The 27,057-nt window shown below is 39.5% G+C and overlaps 1 protein-coding gene across 1 annotated transcript in view; it reads left to right on the forward strand.

Moving 5' to 3' along the window:
* Positions 1-27,057, forward strand: part of LOC149255632 (F-box protein SKIP31-like) — a 111,082-nt gene that overhangs the window by 35,605 nt on the left and 48,420 nt on the right. Inside the window, exons 3-7 of the mRNA XM_089460542.1 lie at positions 9,183-9,267; positions 10,174-10,284; positions 10,409-10,583; positions 10,800-10,918; positions 11,167-11,236. Of these exons, the coding sequence (XP_089316668.1) occupies positions 9,183-9,267; positions 10,174-10,284; positions 10,409-10,583; positions 10,800-10,918; positions 11,167-11,236 (560 nt within the window). The remainder of the gene's footprint in view (positions 1-9,182; positions 9,268-10,173; positions 10,285-10,408; positions 10,584-10,799; positions 10,919-11,166; positions 11,237-27,057) is intronic.

Below are 27,057 nucleotides of genomic sequence, written 5' to 3' on the forward strand. Positions count from 1 at the left end.
ATCATGGCTATCACCTTGTTTCCTACAGGTTCTATGAGACTCCTTCATCATATAGGAACCCATGATTGTCCCAACCCCTGGTGGACAATGAACCGCCCTACCTTAAAAGGGGGTATTCACTGTTATATCTTATACATCATGCTCTTACCCCTTGAGCCCTGATCAGTTAATAAAAAAAATCATAAAAAGGAAAATATAGTGATTGAGCACCTCATGTACCATGATTTCTCCCTCCTATACATTATAAACCCAAGTGTGGGCTTCCCTTTTATTAGCCTACCTTTGTACCCCAGCATGTGGCCCAGGGCTGCCCCTTCAAATCTCCTACTTCATTTACCTATTTGTCACATGCCACCACCTTTTGAAGGATGTACCTTAAACATATCATCCCCTTTAGAAGTAGAAACCACCTAATAGAATACCTGGTTAACCCCATTGGAGTTTAGGAGACATTGGCACATCTCGGAACCCGTTATGGAAGGGCAGGCCATTATGAAGTCCCCACCTTTGGTCCATGGTTGGTAAGCTCATTTACTTGATTTCTCTAATGACTTCTTGTATTGGAAGGATAGGGGACGCATTGGATCTTATGCAGGATTGCATCTCCATCTTGGGTTTGGTCTCCCTATATGGGGTCCTAATACTCCAGAGGGCTACATTGGCACATGTAGGGTGTGTGTTGAGAGCCATGGGCCTCCACAGTAGTAGACAATACTCCATGGATCCCCGAGGATGTTCAAAGATTGCTCGAGATTCACCTATTGGACGAGGAAGATGCACCTGGTTCACCTTGCCCAGCCAGCCCCACAAATGTACCATACACTTGGCAGCTGAACTAGGACTTGTAGGATGATGTGGCATCACCTACACCATCACCAGAACCCTTGCAGATGATCTAAAAGCATCTTCGACTCATTTGGAGACCCATGAGGTTGTTATTGTGCCCCCACACCCATTGGGAGCACCACAGGTTTATTGTTTGGAGAACAAGGGGCCAACCCCTTGTCCATCACTTTTGAGGGTCCTATTCTTCATTATGGCACCTATGGACCTCATTAGGGCTCTTGGAGGGCTCTATGACATGTATTATTCATCATCTGACTTCTTAAGAGTCTTATTCTTTCATTTGTGAGCTAGTTTGGTGGGCTTGTCACCAAAAGTTAGATTATTAGCACATTTTATTTTTATTTTTGGGGCTTAGGTAGGCCAAGGAGACTAATTCGAACTCCTCATTAGTGTATAAATACAAGTGAGATGAGTTCATTTGCTCATCATCACTTTGGATTGGATCTCCTCTCTCTTGAAACTTTCACACTTTCTCTTGGAGGATGAATTGGAGCTTTATGGATGAATTTTGATGTGTGGATTTGTTTGTCTTATCCTGGAGCTTCTATATTGTCAAATTGTGGATGGTTGGATATGTTCTATTACATGTAAGCACATGCTTTTAATTTCTTATTGTACTTTGTCATATACATTGGATTGGGATTTTCGCTATTTTTAGGGCTAATTGTTGCATGCATTTACTGCTTAAATTGTGGAATTTTGTCTCTATATAACATCTCTCAATGTATGGGCCATGTAATTTGAATGAAATCTCCTAGGGATAATTCTATCAATGAATTTATCTTGATAAGACATCACCTTTTGCACATCGAAGTATAAACGCTGCAAGATTTCTTCTCTATGTCCTAGAAGGCTAGCGAGGTAGTCTTGAGGCCTCCTTAACTAAGAACCAAGGTCCTCATTCATATTTATCATAGACTCCATTCTCCCAAGACTAAGGCACTGATCTACCAAGAGGTGGTCACCTAAAATCAACTCTTTTTCACCTTTTCCTAGGTCTAGCCAAGTTGGGTCACCTAGGGCATCATTTTCCTGAAAAAATAGCCCTCCAAAAAGTTTGATCTCCTAGCCTCTCTTGCGCTGGTGTCTCCTCAAGGCCTCCTCCAATTTTGAAGCCATTCTGACGGTGGAGTTGTGAGAAAAGCCAAGCCCTAGCTCTGAGATCAAACTTTGCCCTGGTATCCCCAAGGCTAGTGCCTCATAGGATCAATTCAACACCTTTAAGTGAAAATTATTTCTTTGATCCTTTCCCCTCCTTGTCTGGGTTAAGGACATCAATGGTTGCTAAACTCGTACTTCCTAACTTAGGCTGGGTCCACTTGGTCCCATTCCTTTGAAAAGATAATTCTTCAAGAACCATCTAGGGTACCAATTCAAACAAGGATTTTAGGGATTGGGAAACTCTTTCACAAGTCATATTCCCTAAACTTATCCCTCAAATCCTCCCATCCCTCTCCTAAAAGACATTGTAACTTGCTTAGAATGCAAGCAAGCTTTATTCTTCAACCTCTTCTGGAAATGGATTATTTGGGTCACTCCATATCCACTTATTGATTTATCCTTCATTGGTGACTTCATAATACACCGGGTCTCCTCCCATCAATGAAAGTCCGTAAATAGTAGGGAACCTTAGTTGAGGTGAAAGTGGGCTAAGTCTCCATTTGTTGCCCTTGGTTTAGCATTTTCCCTTTAGGGATCCCATGCTAGTTTGAGCGATAACAAAGCCCACACGTGTGAAGTCAAACAGTGTCCCCCACTAGAACTCTCAAATGAGAGTTTGTTGTTGCTTTTCCTCAAGAATGGAAGGGGGTCATCATTCTTGTTTTTTTTTAAGATTTTGTAGCCACATTTGCCATACGAACATTGGCCTCTCTTTCCATTTCTTTCCTCTTTGCTAAAGACACCTTTGTACTGTTGGAAATACTGAGAGGGGGGTGAATCAATATTTCTTTTCAATTGTTATTTTTACCAGTTAGATCACTTATAATTAGAACACAAAATGAACAATAAGAATAAATACTTTTATTAACTTTTTCTTTACAATAAATCTAATACAATATAGTGTAGGGCTCCAACCCTAGATGAAGACACCAATCTTCAATCTCCCAGGCTCCAACTTGTATTTTGCCAAGCACCAACTTGGACTTCCCAAGGCTCCAACCTTGTCACTTTGAGGCACCAACCTCTAGGGCTTCAATCCTATCTCTGGTACAGGCTCCAAGCTGGTCTTCTTGAGGACTCCTATCCTCTAGGGCTCCAAACTGGTCTTCTAAGGCACCAACCTCTAAACAAGTTTGATCTTTAAGAGTGATAAGGTCTGCTTCTGAGTCTGCACTTTTATACTCCACATGTCCAAGGGTATGAAGCTATGATAAGTCTGGGCTAGCAACTCTTCCAAAATGAGGTTTACAATCGAGCTGCAGTAGGTCTGTTCCGAGCCCTTATTTCTCCACATGTTTGAAGCTAAATAAGAAACTATTCTTGTTCCAAGGTGTAGTCTATCTTGCACAGTCATTAATTAGATACCCAATCACAGGTCTGAGCACTGAGCCTTTACACAAGTCCGAGCAACTTGCAGATAACTGTAACCCCGCTTACGCATCCTCTCCCTCTTGGTCGAGTACCTAAAGGTCCTTATGGTCGAGTACCTCTCCTCTCCTCTCCCTTATGGTCGAGTACCTAAAGGTCCTTATCAGTCGAGCCCCCTAAAGGGTCCTCCAGATGTTTGTAGTATGTACACACCTGTCGACAAATGTCTATACACACCCTCCCACAGATGTCTGTACACACCTCTCCACAGGTCCGAGTTCTGTTCAGGTTCTATGGAGGTCGAGCTACAAGAGTTTACAAATCTGAGCTTAAGAGATAATCACAGAATTTGCCCAACCAATAATTCCTCCTTGGCCTCCTCATGTCTTCTTCTTATCTTTGATTACTTCACTGAGTTTTGTGTTTTCTTGACCGAAATTGTTGGAGCTAAAATGGACGAGCTTAGCTTTACATTTAGACATGTTTGTCCCTATGAAGAGACGTGTCTGTTGGGTGAAGGAGAGCCGACATGTGGAGTAGACTGTAAGTCAGCGTACATCAAAAATTATTTTTCATCTTGTAAAAAAATATTTTCTTACAACTTATAGGGAGTTAGAAGAAGTGTGGGAGCTCGTTGGAAAGGAGAAATTTCCCTCTACAAGCCTATGGCAGTTTCATTCTTAATTAAGGTTATTTCCTCGTCAAGAAACTTAAATTTTTGACACTGCCATTCTAATTTTATTCACAACGACTCTTAGTATCTAGGGATTTTGGTATTCAAGGTAAGGCTCCTTCATTTAAGGCATGACATTAGGATTAGGTCTTCTACTTTATAGACTTAGTTGTTCAATCTCAATAGGCATTTAGGACTTAAGGCATTTATGCATTTAAGGTTTCATCATCTTCAACTAGGGCATATTAGGGCATGCATCGACAAGGGCTTTAACATTGACATTTGGCACCTAAGGTTTACTTTAGGGCTTTACCATTGACATATACCTCATGACCTAGGGCATCCATTGTCTTCAAACTTGTCATCACATGGTTGAATGTCTAGGGTTTCATAATGTTCATTAGGCATCTCAAGGGTTTGCAAGATAACACTCCTAGGGTTTGCATGAGGATACGACACAAGGGTTACCAAGAATATTTGCCATCTCCAACAATGCCATCAATGACAACCTTGACCAATAGTCTCCCCCTTTGTCATTGATGGCAATATTGTTGCCCTCTCAACCTTGATAAAGCTGTAAATCCGCAACTTGGTAAAGCCAACAAATGAGCTTTCACACGGAAATATGTGCTCATGAAATTATTGTTGCAATAATTGCATTTCCAAGCAACATTGCCTCCTCCCTTCATCTTGCTGCCTAGCCCCCGCTCTCTTGTGACATATTTCCACAAGGGATATTTGTTATCTTGAGGCTACTGTCTTCCCTCAACATTTGAAGCTGCTGTTGCAACCCCACTTGCAATAGAGGGAACACTTGCAGACCCTGATGAAATTGGAACAGGAGGGGCATCTCCAATGGGGACATTCTTCCCCTTCCTTTGCCCCTTCCCTGCTGCCCTTGATTGAGCCATGAATGTTGTAAAAAAATAAAAAAAAATGCAGAAATTTGTAAAAGAAATGCACATGCAAACTGCTGTAATAAAAATGCAAAAAAAATAGAGAGAAAATGCACTTACTTGTTGCTTGAATCTCCTTGAAAATGCTCCCACACCCTTTGCTCTTTTCTCTCACACACCCACAACAAACCCACAACCAAGAAAAAAAATAAATGTGCAAATAGAATGGCCAAACAGCCTTTTAACGCTGCGCGAGAGTTCCTTTTTCGGGATTCATGTCTGCAACCGGGACACAATCCAGACACGATTGTGTCTTGATCGAACATGATTGGAAGGAAACGAATCCGACAGAATCATGTCCGATTCACCTGATTCAGGACACGAGAGGGCAGGGGAACGAATCTGGTTTCTTAGCATGTTTCTTGTTTTTTTCTAAAATTTATTCTCACTATACAACACCTATAATTTTATTTGAATTAAATTTAAAATTCTAAATTTATTTGTTGAACACAATCAAATATAATGAATTATTTGTTGGGTTGCTGAATTCTGAATTTTTCCCTTAAAATTTGGCGAAAATAGTGACTAAGCTCACATCTGTGCATTGCTTTGCATTTCTTTTGTGTTGCTTTGTTGTTCATATAGATCATTTGTATGGGAATGATATTTCACATTTCCTTGGAATAAACTTGTAACACCCCCCAAACTCACTTCTAGGCATATGTCACTAAATTTCAACATTTATAGACACGAGATTGATCTTTAATCTTGTTCATTCATATTCTGATACCATGATTAATTATACCGAATAGGGCTCTGTAACCAATTGGAACATTTCTATTTGCTTGGATATTGAATCTGTTATAATATACCCTGCATGTGAAACACTTATGCAGTTCCAACAATATGCAAATCAATGCTTAACAACATATGTATACAAAATTAAGCATGTAAAAGCGCACAATACACATTATACAAGAAAATATGCACAATACACATCATACAAGAAAATATAGTAAGAACACTTTGCTTTTGTAAAAGCATAACTGGTTGTAGATCTTAGATGTTCCACCCAGCCGTAGACATTGTTGTTCTAGTTCTTTCAACAACAGGTCCACCCCGAGCTAGGGCTATGACATTACCAGGGCAAAGGCTGCCTAAGCTAACTAGGTCTCACAATCAATACAAACAATGGCTAGACCAAGGTACCAAACTCTAGTAGAAATTCCGAACTACAACATCTCATTCCTCATCAACTTACACAACCCAAGTAAATGTACCCGCTTTTCTACTCCGCAGTCGCTCAAGCTGTACTGCCTCCTTTCTAGGGTTCCAACACAGGTTGACCATGAGTCTGTGGCTCTAGGAACTCCGGTTGCTATAATGAATTGTCCAAGCACCCTCTAGGCGTCACACAAGGGAAAGCTATTTCCAACAATTCTCTCTCCAGGGTGGATTGCCAATCCATAAAAAGGTAACTTAAAGTTCGTGGATGAAGAAAGCAATGATTATCCTGGGTCGGTTGGGTCGTGATTCGTAGTGAGAAAGGTAACTAGAAAGGCAATCCAAGGAGAATTGTCCACCCAAATCCACCCAGGACTCATACTTTTACAGGGTTATAGTGGCTTCCTAGCTCACACCCAACATACCTAGACCAACGATGGGAAAAATAAATGAGGGAATGATCGAGAATGATGTATTTCTCACTAAGTTTAAACTTTAAATATGCGTGTACACTTTTTGACAAGTGGCACTCCAAGAACTTCTCTCCCACCATTGAGGAACTTAGATAAAAATAATTACATAAGACCTAGGACTTTGGAATATATTATTTTATCCCTTGGCTTAAACCCCTTCCATAGGCCCTTAGCCTCCTTTTCCTCTTTTGAAGTCCTAGCCCCCATACTCTTGTCTGATTCGCTACTTGGTTTGCACAATGCAACAATGATGTATTTTATTGATATATGAGTGTGATTACAGTTTACAATGCTAGGCTCACTGACCTAATATCTCTTGGGCACTCTGGCCCCAAAACATATATATATAGTCACTTTGGCCCAAAAACCATATTGACTAGTCAGCCTATATAGCATGTACATTTACATCCTACAAAAGTTAGTCTTGTTTCCAAGTCCATAAAAATTTGAAAATGACTTAATATAATCTCGAGTTCTGATGTTGAGATGTAAGTTGACACTAAATTGGAAATTTAAAAGGATGCATTGATAGCTTGACACTATCATCTCCAGCTATTTTTTTATTATCATAGACTATGATCCAACTACTCAATACAACAATTGGCCTTGTTATGCGACCATGTTAACTTCCTAGACATCATGTTATACTAACACTCTTTGAACACTGGGCATAAACGGGGTATGCATTGTCAGGCTTCCATAGTGATTTCATTAGGAACTATGAATTTTTTTGGTACAACATATTCATGCACTCACTATTCATGTGACTGTATTAACACTACTTATTTTTACCAATTTTGTGCAACTTAAATTATCAGGATATGCCAAAAAAGATAAAAAATAACTAGCTTTGTCATGTGATAATCTATGAAATCAGATTCGTCCCGCAGGCCCTACGTGTCCCGAATCCGGCGAATTGGACACGATTCGGGCAGATTTGTGTCCGAAAATTGGGACACGTCGTGTCCGATCGAGACACTTTGAATTCGGAACGTGTCCCAATTTTCGGACACGAATCTGGAAATCAAGAACCCGCACGACGTTATAAAGGTGTTTTTCCCCATTCTATTTGCGCATTCACTTGTTTAGTGCTGTGGTTGTTTGGGAGCAAGGAGCAAAGGGTGTGGGGGCATTTTCAAGGAGATTCAAGCAATAGGTAAGTGCTAGATCCTGTCATATTTGATGATAGTGATATTATAGAGGGGTCATCCTCCACACCAGCAGATGCAGAGATGAATTTGGATACAGAGGAGGATGCAACAGAGGAGAGCAGTGGTGACCATGATGATGAGGACAATGATGCTGATTTTGATGATGACTATGAGGATTGATGACTCATGAGTCATGAGCTACCTATTGCCTTGAGGCTTGTAGACTTGTAGTTGTAGTTGTTTTGTATTTGCTGTTTCTATTTGCCATTGGCATTGCATTACCTATGTAAACAGTAACACATTTTGATTTTGATGACTTAATGAGAAAACTACAATATCCTTGTCTTACTATCTTGTCATTCTCCTATTGGATCATTGATGAATTGAATATGTATTATAAATTTAGAATTTAGAATTTATCATTTATGTCACAATTGTATTTGTCATTTTCTATGCATAATGTTACTTAGTAAATCTTACATCTAGATGAAGATCTATGTTTGAATCAATGAATTTGTATCATGAATGAGAATTTGTGTAAGAAATATGTATATATATATATATATATTTTAAATATATATATAATTTTTAAATAAAATAATATATAATGTATCCGAACGTGTCCTGTTCCGGGGGGTCAACGTGTCCGTATCCGACACTCGAATCTCCGTATCCGTCGAATCCCAAATCCTTGTGTCAGGTGACTTAGGTGTTCTTGCTAAAATTTTGAAGAATATTCACTTTTAACTGTTCTTGTTAAGCTTCTATAGGAGATTTCATTTTTTCAAGGCTTGAAGTTATATGGTAACAATTAATAACTCAATAGGTAGTGCGAACTAAAACCCTATTGTTCTTGCTAAAATTTCAGGAAATATTCAATTTTGTTAATACATACTGAGAACTGTTCTTGCTAAACTTATATAGGAGATTTCATTTTTCAAGTCTTAAAGGTTTATGGTAACAACTAATAACTCAATAGGTAGTGCGAACTAAAACCCTATTCTGATTCATGAAACTTGCTCTTCAAATGCTTAGAGCTTCCTAATTGAGTGGTGGCTCAAGTGGTTCAGAGGTTTCAGCAGAACATTGCTGACTTGTGCTGGAGTGTGAGAGGCAGTAGAGTTTTAGATTAATTTTTTCTGGGCTAGTTCTTGATTACTAACTTTGTCCCTTAAACGAGTGCTACATGGCCCAGTATGTTTCTAGAATAGCTTAAAAAATAATAGTTTCATTTGAATGTTGATTCTTTTCCTGAAAATTTGTAAGGGTTTGTTATTATGCATCTAACTTGAATTACTGTTGAAGTTTATCGATAATATGTATGCTGATTTGTTAGTTTGGCAGTCAATCTAGCAAAACACTGCTTATACAAATGTTTCATGTATTACAGATATTGTATGCGCTGGGGTTTGTCTTCCCCAGCAAAATTGGAGGGGAAGCCCCGTTGTTCTGCATGGAAACGACTATATATTGAGGTATTCAATTATTTTCCACCCCTTTTGTTAATGGAAGGATAATATACCTAATAATATATTCATTTGTCATGTTTAGTGCCTAGGCTAAGAAATGGTAGGGATATATTCATTTTCTGAGCTTAGAAGCCGCTTTGCAAAATCAAGGGATTTGGTTGCATTTATTCAATGAAAAGTAACTCAAAAAATATCAAAATACTTAAGGAAATGGTAGGAATATGTTCATTTGATGAGCTTAGAAGCTGCTTTGCAAAATCAAGGGACTTGGGCACATCTATAAATGAGTGCTAGTAACTCCATTAACCTCAAAAAACTCTTGCTACCATTAGTTAACTCAGTTTGCCATATTTTATTGTGATTCAGATGGTATTTTTGTTTATTTGGCAGTAGTATTGCACCGTTGTATTGGGATTACCATAGTTGGCAGTCAGTACTAATTATGCATTTTGTATATTAGTCCTTTTTTTGTACAGTGAGTTGAACCATAGCAGCCTCTCCATAGTTTGAACTTTACTATTGGAAATTAGGATATTTTAGTCCTGGCTTCAGCGTCATGGAATTCATCATTGAATGGTGTCTAACGTTGTAGAATTTGTCCTTGAATTGTGTCTCTCAGTGAAATGGTTCAAATGATATAGAGAAAACTAAGTTGGGGGGTTTCCAGTACCAGTATTTTTTTTAATATATATTCGCCACATGGCGAAATATCAGTATTTAGTTTTGTGCCTGTCCCATCTGATCCCGATGGGCCACTCATTGGCAGTGGAATAATCATTTTACATTCACCGAGACGTGTTTCTAAGCCTAATAATGTATAGGATGGTTGTTTCTCTGTTATTATGTATGAACATTTACATAGTTTAAATGGAAGCAATGATTCTGTAGATTCTAATTAAGTTGTTTGTACAGCGGGATGAAGATGATATGATTGAATGGGTTCGAACTGCACCTTCTGAGTTTCGGGAGTATTACATTCAAATGCAGGCTTCCAAACGAAGTCAAACTCCTCTTCCTTCACAGGTGACTAACATTATTGCACTTCTCGTTAGCTGCAATGATCGATCATTTGGTGATATGTATGTGATTTAGTTAATCGCGAGCCTCAACTTCATAGATGGTGTGGTGTCCTCTTGTTGCGTGGTAGGTGAATGATGATATGCTTCTTCTTGATACAACAGTTGCTGATCGAATAACCCATTTGAAGCATAGTCGAGGATTGCCTGATGAATTCACAGCAGAGCATGTATGCTCTGGAAGGACATGCACTTACTCACAAATTGGTGATGCCTTCCTATGTGAAAAGACAGGACGAGTGCATGGTATGACATCATATGGGTTGTCGTTATGTCAAGTAGCTTGTGCTATTTCAAGTTTCAACAGAGTGTTTTGCATATCTTTACAAAGCAATGGAAATAGCATTCATGTTGATCAGATAATATCATTTTCTTTTGACTGCACTTTACATGGCACTAATGGTTGACGAGAAACCGCAAGTTGTGTAACTTTCTGAAATTAAGACATTTATATATGTGCAGTATGTGATGATACATGCCGAGAAATTGTTTTAGATGCATCCAGTGGACTTCTAGTTTGTACAGTCTCTGGGCGATGTTTTGATAGATGGCTTTCACCTTTAGAAGAGGAACTGTATCTGGTATTGAAGATTCTATTTTGTTTTGTTTTGTGTAGCAAGATAAGTTGAATCTGTTAGAAGTTGTTCATCTTCTAAATGACATCAATTGAAATCTTAACACTTTCTTGCATTAAGAAGCTTTAAAGGTTTGTGACGAGAGCAGTGTCCCATGACTAGGTTTAATGCCTATTTTGGAGTGCACGTGCGGGATAAAATATATTTGTTTTTTTCATTGTGTTACTTACAATGGAGTCCTGGTGCCATTGCAGGGAGATCAACAAGATGATGCTAGCAATGGAGTAGATGAAGCAGAGCCCTTCATGGGGTCAGGGCGCTTTGGTAAGATTCTGGTTTGTGTTGAATAATTTATTTATGTTTCCATTTAATGTTTTTGCATGGTTTTATAATATAATGTTGTGTTGGGATTGAAATATTGTACTGTTCAGAATAGTTCCATTTGGTGGTTGCTGATGCTTTTATTTCATTTGGCATTGTTCATGATTAATTGAGTTTGTTCCTGATTCAGTTATTATTATACAATTCAGACTACCTGTTTTTCTATACTACAGGCTTGTCTGGAAATGTATTTCTATGACACAATTGCATCCTTACGAATATTCTCTTTCCTGATTTTTGGCATCGTGAATTGTTAAATGCATAAATGCTTTGAGTGAATTTCTTGTGCAGATTACATCTCGTTCTTCATGTATGATATTTGATAACATAGATTTCTTCTAGGATACGTAGTTGTTAAGTGATGGTTACAATCATGGTATGCTGCAGTTAATAATGTTATCATCCCATTTTCATTGCTCTTAAAGGTTTGCTTTTTACCATTCATAATAACAAGAATGCATCTGCAGGTATTTTTTATAGGCTATATCAAGAAATACCCTTGCCTGAAAGAGAGTGAAATATAGTTAATCAAGGCATATATTAAATACGCTGTCCAGCACGAAAGAAATAATGAAGACTAGGAGAAAACTGTGCTCTGTTAAGGTGGGTTGATTGTCCAGAGTTGTTGATTGAACTTAGCGATTGGCAGATTGTACTTTAGTATCCATCAGTTTTAGCAAAATTTAGTCCAAAAATCTGTCTGACAAATCATAACATATATCGATAGAACTTGGTTGCTCATTGACATTATGTTCTATTACAGAGCTGGAATAGAGCAGCTTGTTACCATTTTATGATTTTAGGGTGTTTCTTGGCTGTTGCTTGCATATATTAGGATCAGCTTTTGTGCTAACCCATATGAGACATAATTTGTCTATAATCTTCAAGTATTTGGCAATTTGACGCATAGAAATATGAAAATGTTACGTGTCCCATAAACTGTAAACGGACCTATCCCGTAATCTGTAAAATCAATGTTTGTTTCTATATTTTGATTATAGTCTAGTAGAGGGCACAGTCTCGTTAAGATTGCTATAACATTTTAGCTTTTTTTTTTTTTTTTTTTTAAGTTTATTTTTATTTCTCTTACGTGGTTCATGGAATCTGGAGATCAGTGACCGCTACGTCCACGGAATATTTGTAACAGGCAGATTCAACCGAAAGGATCACTTCTTAAGATTGCCATAACTTTTTAGGCCTTTTTTAAAATTTATATTTTATTTCTCTTATGTGGTTCATGGACTCCGGAGATCGGTGACCGTCACATCCATGGAATATATGTACCAGGCAGATCCACCCGAAGGGATCACTTCCTGCTGGCTCAACCACAGAGCTTGACTTCGAGAGTGTCAAGAGAATTGAACCCATGGGCTCTTAATAGCAAAGGTGCTTTACTGACAGAGACTTGATTTAATACCCCGGTCAACTAAAACTAAGACCTCATTTTCTTATTTAAGTTAGAAATTTATGAAGTTATCTCTTTCGGTGATAATTGAGAAAGAATTGTAATATGAATATTTTGTTTTTATGTTTAAAGAAAATATGTGATAATAATAATAATTATACTTGAGAATATGACATGGGCCACTCAGAGAGTTAGAGTTTCCCATCAGTCAGAAAACAGTTAAAAGTTAGTTATATCGCAGAAAGGGGAATAACAAAAAGAAGGAAATTCCTCATTTGGCCCCATTCACTTTTAAAGAGAAAAAGGAGGAAACAGGGTGTTCCAGAGAAAATGGCTGGAGAGAAATGCCATTGAATCGGAAGAGGAAGATGACTAATTGAGAGATCAGGAACAAAAAATAATGGCTGGAGATAAATGCTGTTATTCTGGTACTCTTGAAGGGAGTTACTGTGGGAGAAAAAGACAGTAACTGCCCAAACACCAGTGGGAGATAAACACTGTTGAACCCTGATAAAGAGCAGGATTCTGCTCAGGTTAGGTGAAAGATCTTTTGATCTGTAAAAGATTCTGTTATTCTGACTGAAGGGACAACAACTCGGGGTTAGCTAGACGAATATTTAGCTTATGTTTGGGAGGTCTGAGGAGGCCCTTGGTATATTAACCAAATACTGAGATTAGTCCCTAATTCTAGTACTAGTAGAAAAAAGAGAAAAGATAGTTGAACTTATTTTTTCTGTGAGTAATTAAATTGTAAAGAAGTTTGTGATTATATGTTTGTATGCCAGTATCATATGTAATGCAGGAGTGCAGGTACAGGAATACGAGTACAAAGAAAGAAGGTATAGGAATTAAAGTCTAGCAATCTTTATGGAATAAATTGTTTGACCAAAGTAGAAGGGAATTCTGGGTTAAAGTTGAATTATTATTCTAGTTGTGAAATAGTATAGAAAGCACTATTGGATTAGAGAGAGAAAAATTTTGGTTAAAGTATTACTGTCTTGGTTGCTATTCTGTTTGTACAAAATTGTTCTCTTGAAGAAATATCATTAGGGGTTAAAAAGATGAAAACCTTCTTGTATAAAAAAGGGGTTAGTGCCGAGCTGTCGGATAGGGAATCCAACTTCTTGACACAGTCCCGAGAGTTAGATGAAAAAAACAGTTCCATTATAGAACTTATGAAAGGTTTGAAAATATGTATTTGTATATAGATGTCACCTGCAAAGATTTGTTATCTAAACCTTTCGCATAAAAAAAAGAGAATTAAATACAATTCTTGCACAGGAGAAATTACAGGAGAATTCTCAGGACAACTATCGTATTTATTACACGAAAACATTTCTTTAAAATCTAACAAAAATAACCAGAATTGAAACCTGTGCACACAGGAGGGTGCGCTATCTATGCAAGGAAAGAAATTTAAAAAAACCCCTGTAACGATTAAAGGAGCACACGACGTAGATATTAAGTAAATTGCAAACCATATAAATAAACAACCTGTCGAATAGACAGTTCATAGCTTTGCATACAAGAAGAAAAGAAGAGTCACTGTTAAAGTTACAACTTATGTGACAAGCCTTACAGTTCCTTTAATAAAGACAATCATTTCCCAACAGATGCAATAGAGTTTACGTGGCCCCGAAACATTAGTGAAAGTTTTGAAAATACATATTATAAAGGTGATCACTTTGAGACATGTCAGTGTAAGAATTTACAGGGTAAGTTCCACAGAAAGAATACCAAAAGGACACCGCTCACAACCAGATCTCAAATCAATACACCAGTATTTTTGACGTGGTTAAAACCCTCAGAGTGCAAGGAGGGAAACAGTCCACGGCCTGTCCCAACGTGGGTACTACAGGCAATTTATTAATCAAAGAATGAAAATTTACATAAGCTTCTCTCATGCACGGATTACCCGAACAATGACCCTCCATGCGCTTTAAATAGAACTCATGGACCAATCGGGTGTCAAGCCACGGATCAAGTGTCGGTAATACCGAGGTGAGAGTGAACCGTCGGATCACTACATATCGTGACCGTCGGATTGTAAGTTACAAAATGTACAACGGTAAAGAAACACACTTTACCTAACTCTAACCTAACTCTATGCTAGACCAAGTTGAACTTAACTATATCCTATGTGTCGGAATATCCTAACATCCCCCCTTAAGAACAACTTGGGATAGGATTGAAGGATTTACAAATATGACACAATAGGAGAAGGAAGGAGGCACTAGAGCCTATCCCCCCTTAGTGACAACTTCCTGAACTCCAAGCATATATCGAAGTTTAGTGAACTTCGCCTCTGTGAGAGCCTTTGTGAAGATGTCTGCAACCTGATCATCCGTTGGACAATATTGCACTTCAAGAACATGGTCATGAATGAGCTTTCTGATGAAGTGCATGTGTAGTTCAATGTGTTTGCTGCGCTGATGCTGGACTGGATCTTTGCATAGCTGAATGGCACTTTGATTATCACACCAAAGTGTGGTTGGATGCTGCTGCTCAAAGCCAAACTCTGATAGGATCTGACGAAGCCACAAGGCTTCCTTACTAGCTTCCACGGCACCACGATACTCTGCTTCTGCTGACGAAAGAGAAATGGCAGCCTGTTTCTTACAAGCCCATGTAATAGGTCCTGAACCAAGAGTGAAGACATAACCGGCAGTAGACTTCCGATCATCAAGGTCACCAGCCCAATCAGAATCAGTGAAACCAACTAACAGAGGAGCTGCTTTGGCACTGTAATGAATCCCAAACTGTACTGTACCTCGAACATAACGAAGTATTTTTTTAGCTGCTTTCCAATGACTTTCACGGGGGTTTTGCATAAAACGAGCAACAAGGCCAACAGCAAAGGAAAGATCAGGACGAGTATGGGTTAAATACAAGAGTTTTCCGACAAGTTGACGGTATAAGGTAGCATCAACTTCAGGAGAAGTACAAGAGACTGAAAGTTTGACTCCAGACTGAAAGGGAGAAGGGGCTGGCTTACAGTCTTCCATGTGAAAATGACGAAGAATATCACAAGCATACTTGGACTGGGAAAGGAAAATACCTTCTTGGGATTGCAAGACTTGAAGACCGAGAAAATAGTGTAAGTGTCCTAAGTCTGTCATTTCAAATTTCTTTTTAAGGCTGGACTTCACATGGTTTATAAGGTTGGGATCACTACCAGTAAGAATAAGATCATCAACATAAAGAACAAGGATGATAAGAGAGTTGCCCACTTTCTTGGTGTAGACAGTATTGTCAGAATGACACCTAGAAAAGCCAGATTCTAAAAGAAAGCTATCCATTTTGGCATACCAAGCCCGAGGAGCTTGCTTGAGGCCATAAAGGGATTTCTTAAGTCGACAAATGAGGCTGGAGTCTGTTTGTATGAAGCCAATGGGTTGTTCCATATAGATTTCTTCCTGCAAGTCCCCATGCAAGAAGGCAGATTTAACATCCATTTGATGGACTTCCCATTTTAAAGAGGCAGCAAGGGAAAGAACAAGGCGGATAGAGTTCATTTTGGCAACTGGAGAGAAGGTTTCAGTGTAGTCAATGCCTTCAACCTGTGAAAAGCCCTTAGCAACTAGACGAGCTTTATGTTTATCAACTTTCCCATCTGGTCCATACTTGGTTCTGTAAACCCATTTGCATCTAACAAGTTTGCGTCCCTTTGGTAGAGGAACAAGATCCCATGTATCATTTGTCATCAATGAATGATATTCTTCATTCATAGCTGCTTCCCAATGTGGATGGCCTGAAGCTTCTGCAAAAGTGTCAGGATCATGATTTACTGGAGCTTGAGCCAGTAAAGAAGAGGCTCTTTCAAACTGAGAACGTGTACGTCGCTGATCTGTAGGATCACCGGCAAGATCACCTGCTGCATCCCGAGTAGCACGGACCCATCTTGGAAGTTGAGGATCCTGAGAAGGTGGGGGAGGATTATCATCCTCGCTTTCATCATCATCAGAAGAAATGTTTTCAAAGATAGAAGAGATAGGAAGAGGTGGCACATCCGCCGGACTAGGCTCGCAGGCCGATTTATTTTCATCAAATTTTACATCTCTTCTAATGATAACATTTTTGGACTTAAATGGAATAAGTCTATAACCTTTTACATCTTCAGAATATCCAACAAAAGTACATTTCTCACTCTTAGGTTCTAAAGCTTTATGCTTTTCATCTGGAATATGGGCCCATGCTTCACTTCCAAACACACGAAAGTGACTTACATCTGGTTTAATGGAACTCCAAGCTTCTTCTGGAGTGATATTCTCTAGAACCTTAGTAGGAGTGCGATTGATTATATAATTTGCACAATTAATTGCTTCGGCCCAAAAACTAAGACTGAGTCCTTTAGATTGCAGCATACAATTAGCCATTTCCTTTAAGGTGCGATTTTTCCTTTCAGCTACACCATTTTGTTGTGGAGTGTATGGAACAGTATGTTGCATTTGAATTCCATTTTCGGTGCAAAAGTTGATGAATGCGTTTTTAACATATTCTCCACCATTATCAGTTCTTAGCTTAAGAATTTGATGTCCAGATTGTTTTTCAACAAATGCTTTGAAGGCCAAAAAAGTGCTAAATACTTCGCTCTTGAGTTTTAAGAAGTATACCCAAGTGCGTCTAGAGAAATCATCAATGAAAGTTAAGAAGTACTTGCAGCCAGAGAATGAAGCAACAGGAAGAGGACCACATAAATCACTGTGCACAAGCTGTAAAGGGGCTGAGGCGTGCCAAGAGGCACGTTTGTCAAAACTGTCCCGATGATGTTTTCCGAGTACACATCCGGAACAAACACCATCTTTGCAAGATACCATAGGAAGACCTGTCACCATATTTTCTTTACATAGATGCTGAAGGGAGCGATAGTTTAAGTGACCAAACCGCTCATGCCAAAGTTTGCTCACTTCATCATTATGAGCAACAAATACTGAGGGAAGATGGGATGACCCAAAGTTGTGAAACTTATACAACCTTTTGGAATCATCAGCAAGACCAGTAGCTAGAATCTGTTTAGGATCTTTTAGATCCTTGATTACAACATCATGAGGTGAAAATTCAACAATTTTACCTTCACCTGAATGAGTTATCTGATAGACAGATAGAAGGTTGCAGGATAAGTTTGGAACACATAATACATCATTGAACTGACCATTGTCTAGATGAACAGTTCCAGTCCCTACAACATTAAGAGATCTATCATCACCAACATATATATTTTTGGTGTTACAATCATTTAAAGAAGAAAACATGGCTTGGTTTTTGGCCATGTGACAAGAGGCTCCAGAATCAATGAGCCACTCATGAGAATGAGAAGAAGAAGAAGATACATTTAATGCATAACCAGACTGAGATGATTGACGATGACATGCAGAAAGTGCCGTTCCGGAAGTTGAAGTTGAAGTAGGCTCCAGATGGATGTTATGTTTCTTCATTGCGGCTTCCAAGGCTTCCATCTTCTTAAAGCATTTAGATTCTAAGTGGCCATCTCGATTACAAAAGTTACAATGTCTATCAGTCTTCTTCCATTTGTTTTTATTGGGCTTATCATTTTGCTGAAATGATCTTTCATTTTGAGGCTGAGATGGTTTAGGACCATTCTTTTGAGGATATGACTTCTTAGGATTCTTTGAATTTGGGTGCTGCTGGGCGGCTAACGCTTTTGTGGAAGAGTTTCCAAGATTAAGAAGACCAAGGTGTAAGAGTTTTTCTTGTTCTCTTATTAAGGAATCACAAAAGGAGTCAAAGGAAGGGGCCTTGTATTCTTGTCCTTGACAAATGAAAGCTTCTCTTGTAGAATGGAAAGTGGAAACAAATACAGAGTAGGCTGGTCCTAACTTAGTAAGGATGGAATAAATAAGGTTACCATCATCTTTCTTAACTTTAACACCTTCCAAGAGATATCTAAGGGTCTTGAATTTTGACAAGAAATCTTCAATGCAAGAAAAATTATTAGGATCCAAAGTAAGCAGCTCATTTTCAAGTTGATGGGATCTAATTTCATTTTTAATCCCAAAAACTTTAGCAAGTTTTTCTAATGCTTCATGAGGAGTCTCAAGTCCTGCAATGTGGAATCTAAGATCAGGAGAAATAGACATCCCTATCAAACCACGTGCTTGATCTTGTCTATTTTCCCATTTTGCCGCCTTGTCTTCATCTTTGGGTTTTTTCTCTTGGTTTGTGGCTATTCTGAAGAGACCTTTACTTCTAAGTAAATCTTCCATGTATTCTACCCATTGGAAGTAGTTAGTGCTGTCAAGAATGACTTGGCATGGACTTTCCATTTTTAAAAAAAAAACTGAAGCTGAAGATGCTGAAAGTAAGTGTACCAACGGATAGATCTCGAAAAAATAGGCGGTTTTAAAAAAAACGGCTCTGAAAAAGGCTTCCGGATGAAGAAGTTATGGCTTTTTGAAAAAAACTTGTTGACGTTGCCGGCAAAGTGCGCGAATGTGCGGGAATGAAAAAATCCGCCCCCACAAAATGGAGACTTGAACCCAAGACCTCTACTCTCTAAAAATAGCTTTGAACCAATTGATCTATACAAAAAATTTGAGAGAGAGAGAGAGAGAGAGAGAGAGAGAGGGGGGGGGGGCCTCGATTTGCGTGCTTGCCTTGAGAAAGCTCTTTTTCCCTACAAAACACAAAATACAAAACCCAACACGAATATGCAAAGAAAAACGAACCTTGCGGCTCGAAGTTAGCTTTAGCCAAAAAACTAGAAATTTAAAAAAAAAAAATCTCAAGGTTAGCTTTAGCCGAAAAACTAAATATTTTTCTCAATGTTTCTGATTTTCCGAGATCACACTAAGGTGCAGGGAAAAGAGCATACGCATGAGAAAAATCCTTCCTTTCTGTTTCTGATTTGCCCAGATCGCACAGAGTCGCAGGGCAAAGAGCATACACAGAAATGAAAGGTATAGATCCGGTTAAAAAAAAAGGCTAAATAAACTGAGATCGAAATAAGCAGAGAGAAATTAACAGTAAACTGCAAAAAAACACTGTATACCTCCCGATCTAAAAAATGACGCAGCTAGGGCTACCGGAAACCTTTTCGCATGAAACGAAAGGGGTTCCTCACTGGAACAGATGCTCCGAACGCAACAGAGCAGTCCTCTCGGCCCGAAAGCAGTCAGAAACAACAGATCTAGGAAACGACAGCCGCATGCAGTTCTACCGGCTTCAGATTTGGATCACCAACGGACGCGGCCCTCAAATAGCTCTGATACCATGTAAGAATTTACAGGGTAAGTTCCACAGAAAGAATACCAAAAGGACACCGCTCACAACCAGATCTCAAATCAATACACCAGTATTTTTGACGTGGTTAAAACCCTCAGAGTGCAAGGAGGGAAACAGTCCACGGCCTGTCCCAACGTGGGTACTATAGGCAATTTATTAATCAAAGAATGAAAATTTACATAAGCTTCTCTCATGCACGGATTACCCGAACAATGACCCTCCATGCGCTTTAAATAGAACTCATGGACCAATCGGGTGTCAAGCCACGGATCAAGTGTCGGTAATACCGAGGTGAGAGTGAACCGTCGGATCACTACAAATCGTGACCGTCGGATTGTAAGTTACAAAATGTACAACGGTAAAGAAACACACTTTACCTAACTCTAACCTAACTCTATGCTAGACCAAGTTGAACTTAACTATATCCTATGTGTCGGAATATCCTAACATAACTCGTCAAACATAGTATGTTGCCACCAAACATTTTTCAAAATGCATATAATTCTATAAGAGTAAAGAACATACTTAATCAAGATGTAATATACATCATTAACTGTAAAAGTGATAACTTCGTGGGTACCGAGACATAAATAGAAGGACCAAAACAAATATTTTTTATATAAATACAAAGCATATACATATTATATATACCACACTTACGTAAAGTTTGGTAAAAGATCAAATCGGAAGAAAGAAGATTTGAAAATATATATTTCTGTGTCAAGGTTATGAAGTTCTGTTAACATTCAACGATTCAAATTGATGCTTAATGCCTTGACGATTAGTTGAGATTTTCCATTCCCTGTAGATACTGCAATTTCTCTACCTCTCAGACCTGCATTCCAGGCTAGACGAGTTGCAGCAAATTAGTGGAGCATTAAGATACCTATGGAAAGGCGCACAATGAGGAATAGAACACTTAATTTCTGACAAGCAGATAGGGTAGAACTGACACACAGAGAAGGGCCACAAAACCAGTGGCCCAAACTAGAGCAGGGCAGGAGATCACCCGCTCTGATACCATGTTAAACTCACACACAAAATAATGGACAAGATATGAAAGATAAATCGTTGAATGCATTCTATTCACAATGATATGCATATGAATACATTTTCCATGACATTTGGTTTCATATTCCAAGGTCTCTTGGACTCCAGTGACTATTCACATTTCGTCACACCAACCCATAGCAGATTAGGTGTCCAACAATCATAACAAAGAAAGGAACCAAAAAGAGAAGGCTAAGCTATACACCCATCATGTTTGGTGAAGTTTGATTTTCTTGCTTGCAATAAAATGAAGGAGGAATGGGAATTGGGAAAGAATGGGAGAAGAGAACATCTTTCATTCAACATATAAAAAACACAAATTCTACATGAAAAAAATAATAATGGGATTAGACCCTACCTCTTTGGCTCTCCAATGGTGGTGCCTTCAATCTCCCAAGCTCTCTCAAATGGCAACCTTCAATCTCTCTTGCAAGCTCCTCAAGCTCAAACCCTCTCAGTCTCTTTCAAGCTCATGAAAATAATACAATGTGGGAGGGGAGGCCATTTATTCTTTTGGTGCCGCCTTTTCCCTCCAAAAAATATCTCCTCCAAGTAGGTCGCACGTGTGTTTTAGCGGGGTGTGAGTTTTTTTTTTTTTTTGTTATATGTTTTTTTTCCTTCCTACGCGGGAGCTCCTGTATCGCTCCCCGCACTTAAAATTCACTCTCGGAGATATATGGGAACGATCGCTCCCCGATTGATTTCGAATTGGTAGGGAGCGCAAATTTTTTAGGGAGCACGCATCTGATGCGCTCCCACTTGGAGCGTGCTTCCACTCCCACTCATAGCGCGCTTCAGGAGGGGAGAGGGAAATGGTGGGGAAAGAGGGTGCACTAGGGGCTTTTGGGGGAATGAGTGATGGAAGCATGCAATTCACGTTTCCTTGTGAGATGAAGAGACATTTCTTGTAGGAGACGAGGCAATGGTGGGCATAGGAAGCGATGGTGGGAGGTTTTTAGGTAGGCATAGGAAAGATGACTAAGTGAGAATGCATGTTGAAGATGACTATGAAGGGTCTTGTAGTCCTTGTCATATCACCGATTCATGGGGCATGCCCCAGGATTAGGGGAAGGGGAGGTGGATAGGGTGACATGGGGATAAGACTTGAGGGCTGCTTCCCAAATGGTGGATGAACTACAAGCGTATTTGGAAGAGGTCAATTTGAGGGAGGAGAATTGGGATTTAAAGGGAAGCATTTGATGGAGGTGAGACGAGAAAGTAATAGGGTCCCTCTTGTTAAAGAGAATAATGGTTGTAGGTGGTCCTTGGGGTGGGGGTTAAAGAGAAGAGGAGGTTATGCTCGAAGGGAGAAAGAGAGTAGAGGGCTAAGTGAATAGGGGTTATTGAGAAGTTGCTAACAAGAGGGGAATAGGTTTTGGATAGTTATGATAGTCTACCATGTTAGCTCCCCCCCTCCATGAGGGAGACATGTGAAGTAACATGAATCTAGAAAGTAGGTGGGGCCATTTAGTATCAACAATGCGCGAGATTATCTAAGCTGTAAGAGGTGTTTTCCATAAACATCATTTGTTAATTTGTGAAGACCCACAATCTTTGGATCCATTTCTTGGGTGCAAAACATGTCCTCAGAGTGGTCGTGGAGAGAACCTCTAGGGCTCTAGTGCAAGCATTGAAGTCACTTAGAAGGATGATATCTCCAATCATTGATTATCGAATGATGCTAGATACAAGTCTAGGTAGGGGTCCCTGACTAAGCCCCTTGGAGTAGAAAACTAAAATGATGCTGGGAGAAAGTAACATATTGCAATGAAGATGTCTTTAGCAAGAAGAGCCAAGCCTCTAATTTTGATCCACATGAACATGACATACTCATCAGGTGCAATCATAGAGACCTTGCGCTCAAGAGAGTCCTTGATTAGACAAACTATCTTGTACGAATCTCTTTCCTCGCATGGAGAACTAGTCTCTTGCTTGCACCCTGAAAATCAATGATAACCTGCAATGCTTGGGATTGTCTTAATTGGGCTTGCTTGGCTTTCAATGGTGAAGAGGATATTGGACAAGTTGAGAGAATTATGAATCATGCCCGAGGTTGACCAAAATGATCCATTGCCTTTACAATAATCCATTGAAATACTTGATCCCTGTTGCTTCTCCCAACCTGTCCATCATTTGAGGACCTAGGTTAGAATCCTCTTCGAGGGGGGAATGAGTCTTGAATAACAACCCTTATATTCCTAATGTCTACCCTGTCCCTTGCATGTCATGTTGTTATAACAAACTCCTTGTAGTGTTCGAGCTTGACAACTTGTCATTTAGTGAGATATTCAACTGGGAATATCCTATTGGGAAGAGAGAATAACTTTCTTTTAGATTCGAGATCCTAAAGTCGATCACCTGCAGACTTGAAGTGAAGGAAAAGGGTGGAGTTAGAACCAAGCCAGTGTTGGAATCACTATTGCTATTACACCAAAACCCGCAGGTGTTAGTAAACAGACGCGTCGCCAAAGTTAACGGATCCTTGAGAGGTTGTTAGGCACATGTCGCAAAACATGCGGGGAGCGCTGACTTTCATTCGTCCAACAATCTCCCCCCTAGCATGACCTGAGTGTGTTTTGAACTTGAGACCTTTGGCAATGATACCACATGTTGGAATCACGATTGTTGTTACACCAAAACCCACAGGTGTTAGTAAATGGACGCATCGCTAGAGTTAATGGATTCTTGAAAGGCTGTTAGGCACATGTCGCAAAACACATGGGGAGTGCTGACCTTTATCCGTCTAACAACTAGGGCCAAAACTAGACCAAAGATACATGGTCTCAACCATGGGCTTTAGGGATGGATGAGGTATGGGGTTTCGCCCCACCTTAATGCTTAATTCCCTAGCTTTGTTGGTGCATTCCTTAGCGAGCTTGGCTTGTACCACTTCCTCAATTGCAGTAAGAGGGCATGGTTCAAGGTGGGAGGAGTGCTATTCCTTCTTTGAACAACCTATGCCCATGAGTCAACTTCTTGTTTGAGGGTGGCTTGTTGGTTTTGGATTGCATTGTGCTTGTTTTTAAGATCAAGGATTTCTACGTGTAATGTGTCATTGGATAATGGAGGGTTGCTTGTGCTTTTACTTCATTCAACAAGTTCTTGAGGGATAAATTTATTGATTCCATGTTAGAAACTTGTTGATCATTTCTTGCATTACCTATTCCAACAACTTAGCAAAGCTACAAATTTAGGAAATTAAGAAGACTAGGTCCATGGATAAAATTATTGTGTTGTCAAATTTTGGGTTGTAGTGCCATTCCACTATGTTATTGTCCACGATTCTATTCTATTAGTCCACTGTGGGCTATTTTACTATGCTTCACTACATTAAATCAGATAAAATTTGACTTGTGGCATGTGTATCCACCATAATTATAGGGGAACTCATGGCTTGTGTGTATGCAACAGAAGATCCTGTGGCATTTGTGCATGTGATGGGCAAAATGGAGCTATTCGATCTTGAGGGACATGTTGAGGCCATGAAAAGAATGGGAGAATAAGAGGAGGGTGTTGAGAGGAAGGGGTGGGGTGACAAATAAGACTGGGGTGATGATTAAGAGATGAGGGAAGGTTGCGTGGGAGAATCGAGGTGAGAGGTGAGTGTAGAAAAAATCTACAAGTGAGGAAGGGGATGATGCTGTAGAGGAGGAGAGGGGAGGTGATGGAGGCACAAAGTAGCCTTTGTGTGAGATGGGGGTTGAAGGGAGTGAGGAGAGGGTGGACTGTTGGTCATGTAGTTGCAACGCAGATAGAGAGGAAAAATTCTCTACACAATGGTCAATTGGATAGTCTCCCTCTATTGAGAATCTTAATCATATCATCACGGGGTTTGTGGCTTGCCTTTGCATCAATTACATAGTCTCCCTTGGTTGAGAATCTTAATCTTGTTGTTATGGGGTTTGTCGTTTGCCCCTATTGCAGTGTCCCTTTGTTGGGGATCATAATCACACCTCCATAGGTGTGGGGAGAGCTTTGTTGGCTTAGAGTATGAGTGAAGGGTTGATCACTATGAGTGTTGACTTGAAGTTTGATGATTTATGTGATAAACTTCTTGCAGTAGGACAAATGGATGAAACAATTTAACAACAAGAGTGAGGCAAAGGGGTACATACTAGGTTTTGTAGTGAATGTCAAGGGAAAAAATAAGTGCGCAAAGAAGAAAGGACAATGCAATAGCGAAAGATGCAACCAAGAGTTTGAAGAACCTAACATGACACTATTGTGGAAAATTGGGCCATACGAAGAAGCATTGTAGGAGGTTGGCTGGTTAGAAATCCAACCAGGGAGGGCCTCAATAGAAGACTTATGTCATAGAGCATATAGAGGAGTTGTCAACTTTCTATGCATTCATGGCCAAGAGACAAGTAGATCAACCCAAGTCATCTATTTGGTACATAGATTTAGGTGCATCATGACACTTTACCAATAGGTAGGTTTGGTTCAAGCAGTACACTGCTTGTTCCAAGGATTTAGCGATCTTTGGTGGTAGGGAAGAGTTCATGGTAATAGGCAAAGAGAATGCGTAGATTTCCATTAGTGCAAACATGTTGATTTTCCTCAATGTGTATTAAGTGCTATGCATATAGCTTAATCCACTCTTAATCAGTCAGATTATGAAGCAATGCACCCATCTAGATGTTAACTTTAACAATCATAGACATTACATTGTTGACGAAGAGACCAAGAAGATTATTGTTCTTGGTGGGGAGGATTATGGACTATTCAGACTTGTTAACATTGGATAAGTCAAGGCACATGCATTGACATCTAAGAGTGCATTGGATATCAATACACTTCGACATGAATGATATGGGCACCTTAACTTGGCCTCTTTCCTGACATCGAATGATAGATATAAGGTGTTTGTGGATCTTTCTAGGTAGGGAAGCAACACATAGTGCCATTTCTTGAAGGACAAGCTTCAAGATGAGATAAGATAATACTTTTAATGTCCAAGAAATGCCCATTAAAGCAAGTCAAAGGGATTGTTGGGTACAATGATGTCAATACAAAGCAGAGCATTAAAGTGGCTAGAAAATCCCATAAAGAATGCGAATCTAATCCATAGCTGTCACTATGGGAGAAAGATGTACAATATAAGCAGATCTAAGATATGGAAAATGGAAGTAGGCAATGAGCAACGTGTCTCACAATTCGCTGGATCTGTCTTTCCTAGCATTTGATGTTGAATGGAGGAAGCTCAAGATAGAGGGATGCATGGACGAAGCATTGAAAGAAGAGTTGGATGACATGTGTTGTTGTTTGGGGGAGGAGGCACAATGCTAGAGTTGGGACAATCTCCTCTATATGTTGGTGTGGCCTTTGCAATCTAGATTGGCTAAGTTGTTGATTCCTTAGTGAAGTGTGGGTGGTCCTTCGAAGTCGTACTGATCTACAGTCGGGCTTCGAGCCACAATTTGTTTGTCCCTTGGTGCTTTGAGTAGAACGGAACATTGTAAAGAAGTTATATGCTAAGTGGAGGTTGGTATGGGAGGTGACGAGATATAATGATAATGGAGATTGAAGGTCTCCTGCGTGTAAAGGGACAAATGCCTATGATTTAAGAATTTGAAGAAACTGGAGAGAGTTTGGGTCTCTTTGAATAAGCAATGGAATCTCTCTTAGATATTGTAGCAAATGGGGCCGTGGAAGATAAAGTGCGCCTTAGTTTCAACTTCCTGAAGGTGGTAGAGCTAGCATATTCTGTCCAATTTGTCAATATGGTGATCATCTCTTCTCAAAGCCTATGAGAGCCTACTCTAAATGGCCTAGAGGGATGTGAAGAGCGTGCATTCAATGGAAAAGTGTATATCGTGGTTGAATAATGAGTTCGTTTAACATCTCTAAAAAGGCTTAACATAAAAGGCCATCTTGGGGTTTACCCACACTAAGGGTTAATCCAAGTGGTCTAGTTAAACTGCCTGTATATGTCATTCCTAATGAATTGGTTCAACTCTTGTTTGAGAGGAAGAAGGCATGTAGGGAGTATTTGAATGGAGTCGGTCCATCTGAATGCCTACAACCATGAGAAGTATGACCCTCAAAACCAAAAATGAGGCCATCT

The sequence above is a fragment of the Pinus tabuliformis genome, chromosome 7 (genome assembly GCF_031772625.1).
Source record: "Pinus tabuliformis cultivar Carrire ecotype Pingquan chromosome 7, CPIR1, whole genome shotgun sequence".
Lineage (NCBI taxonomy): Eukaryota > Viridiplantae > Streptophyta > Pinopsida > Pinales > Pinaceae > Pinus > Pinus tabuliformis.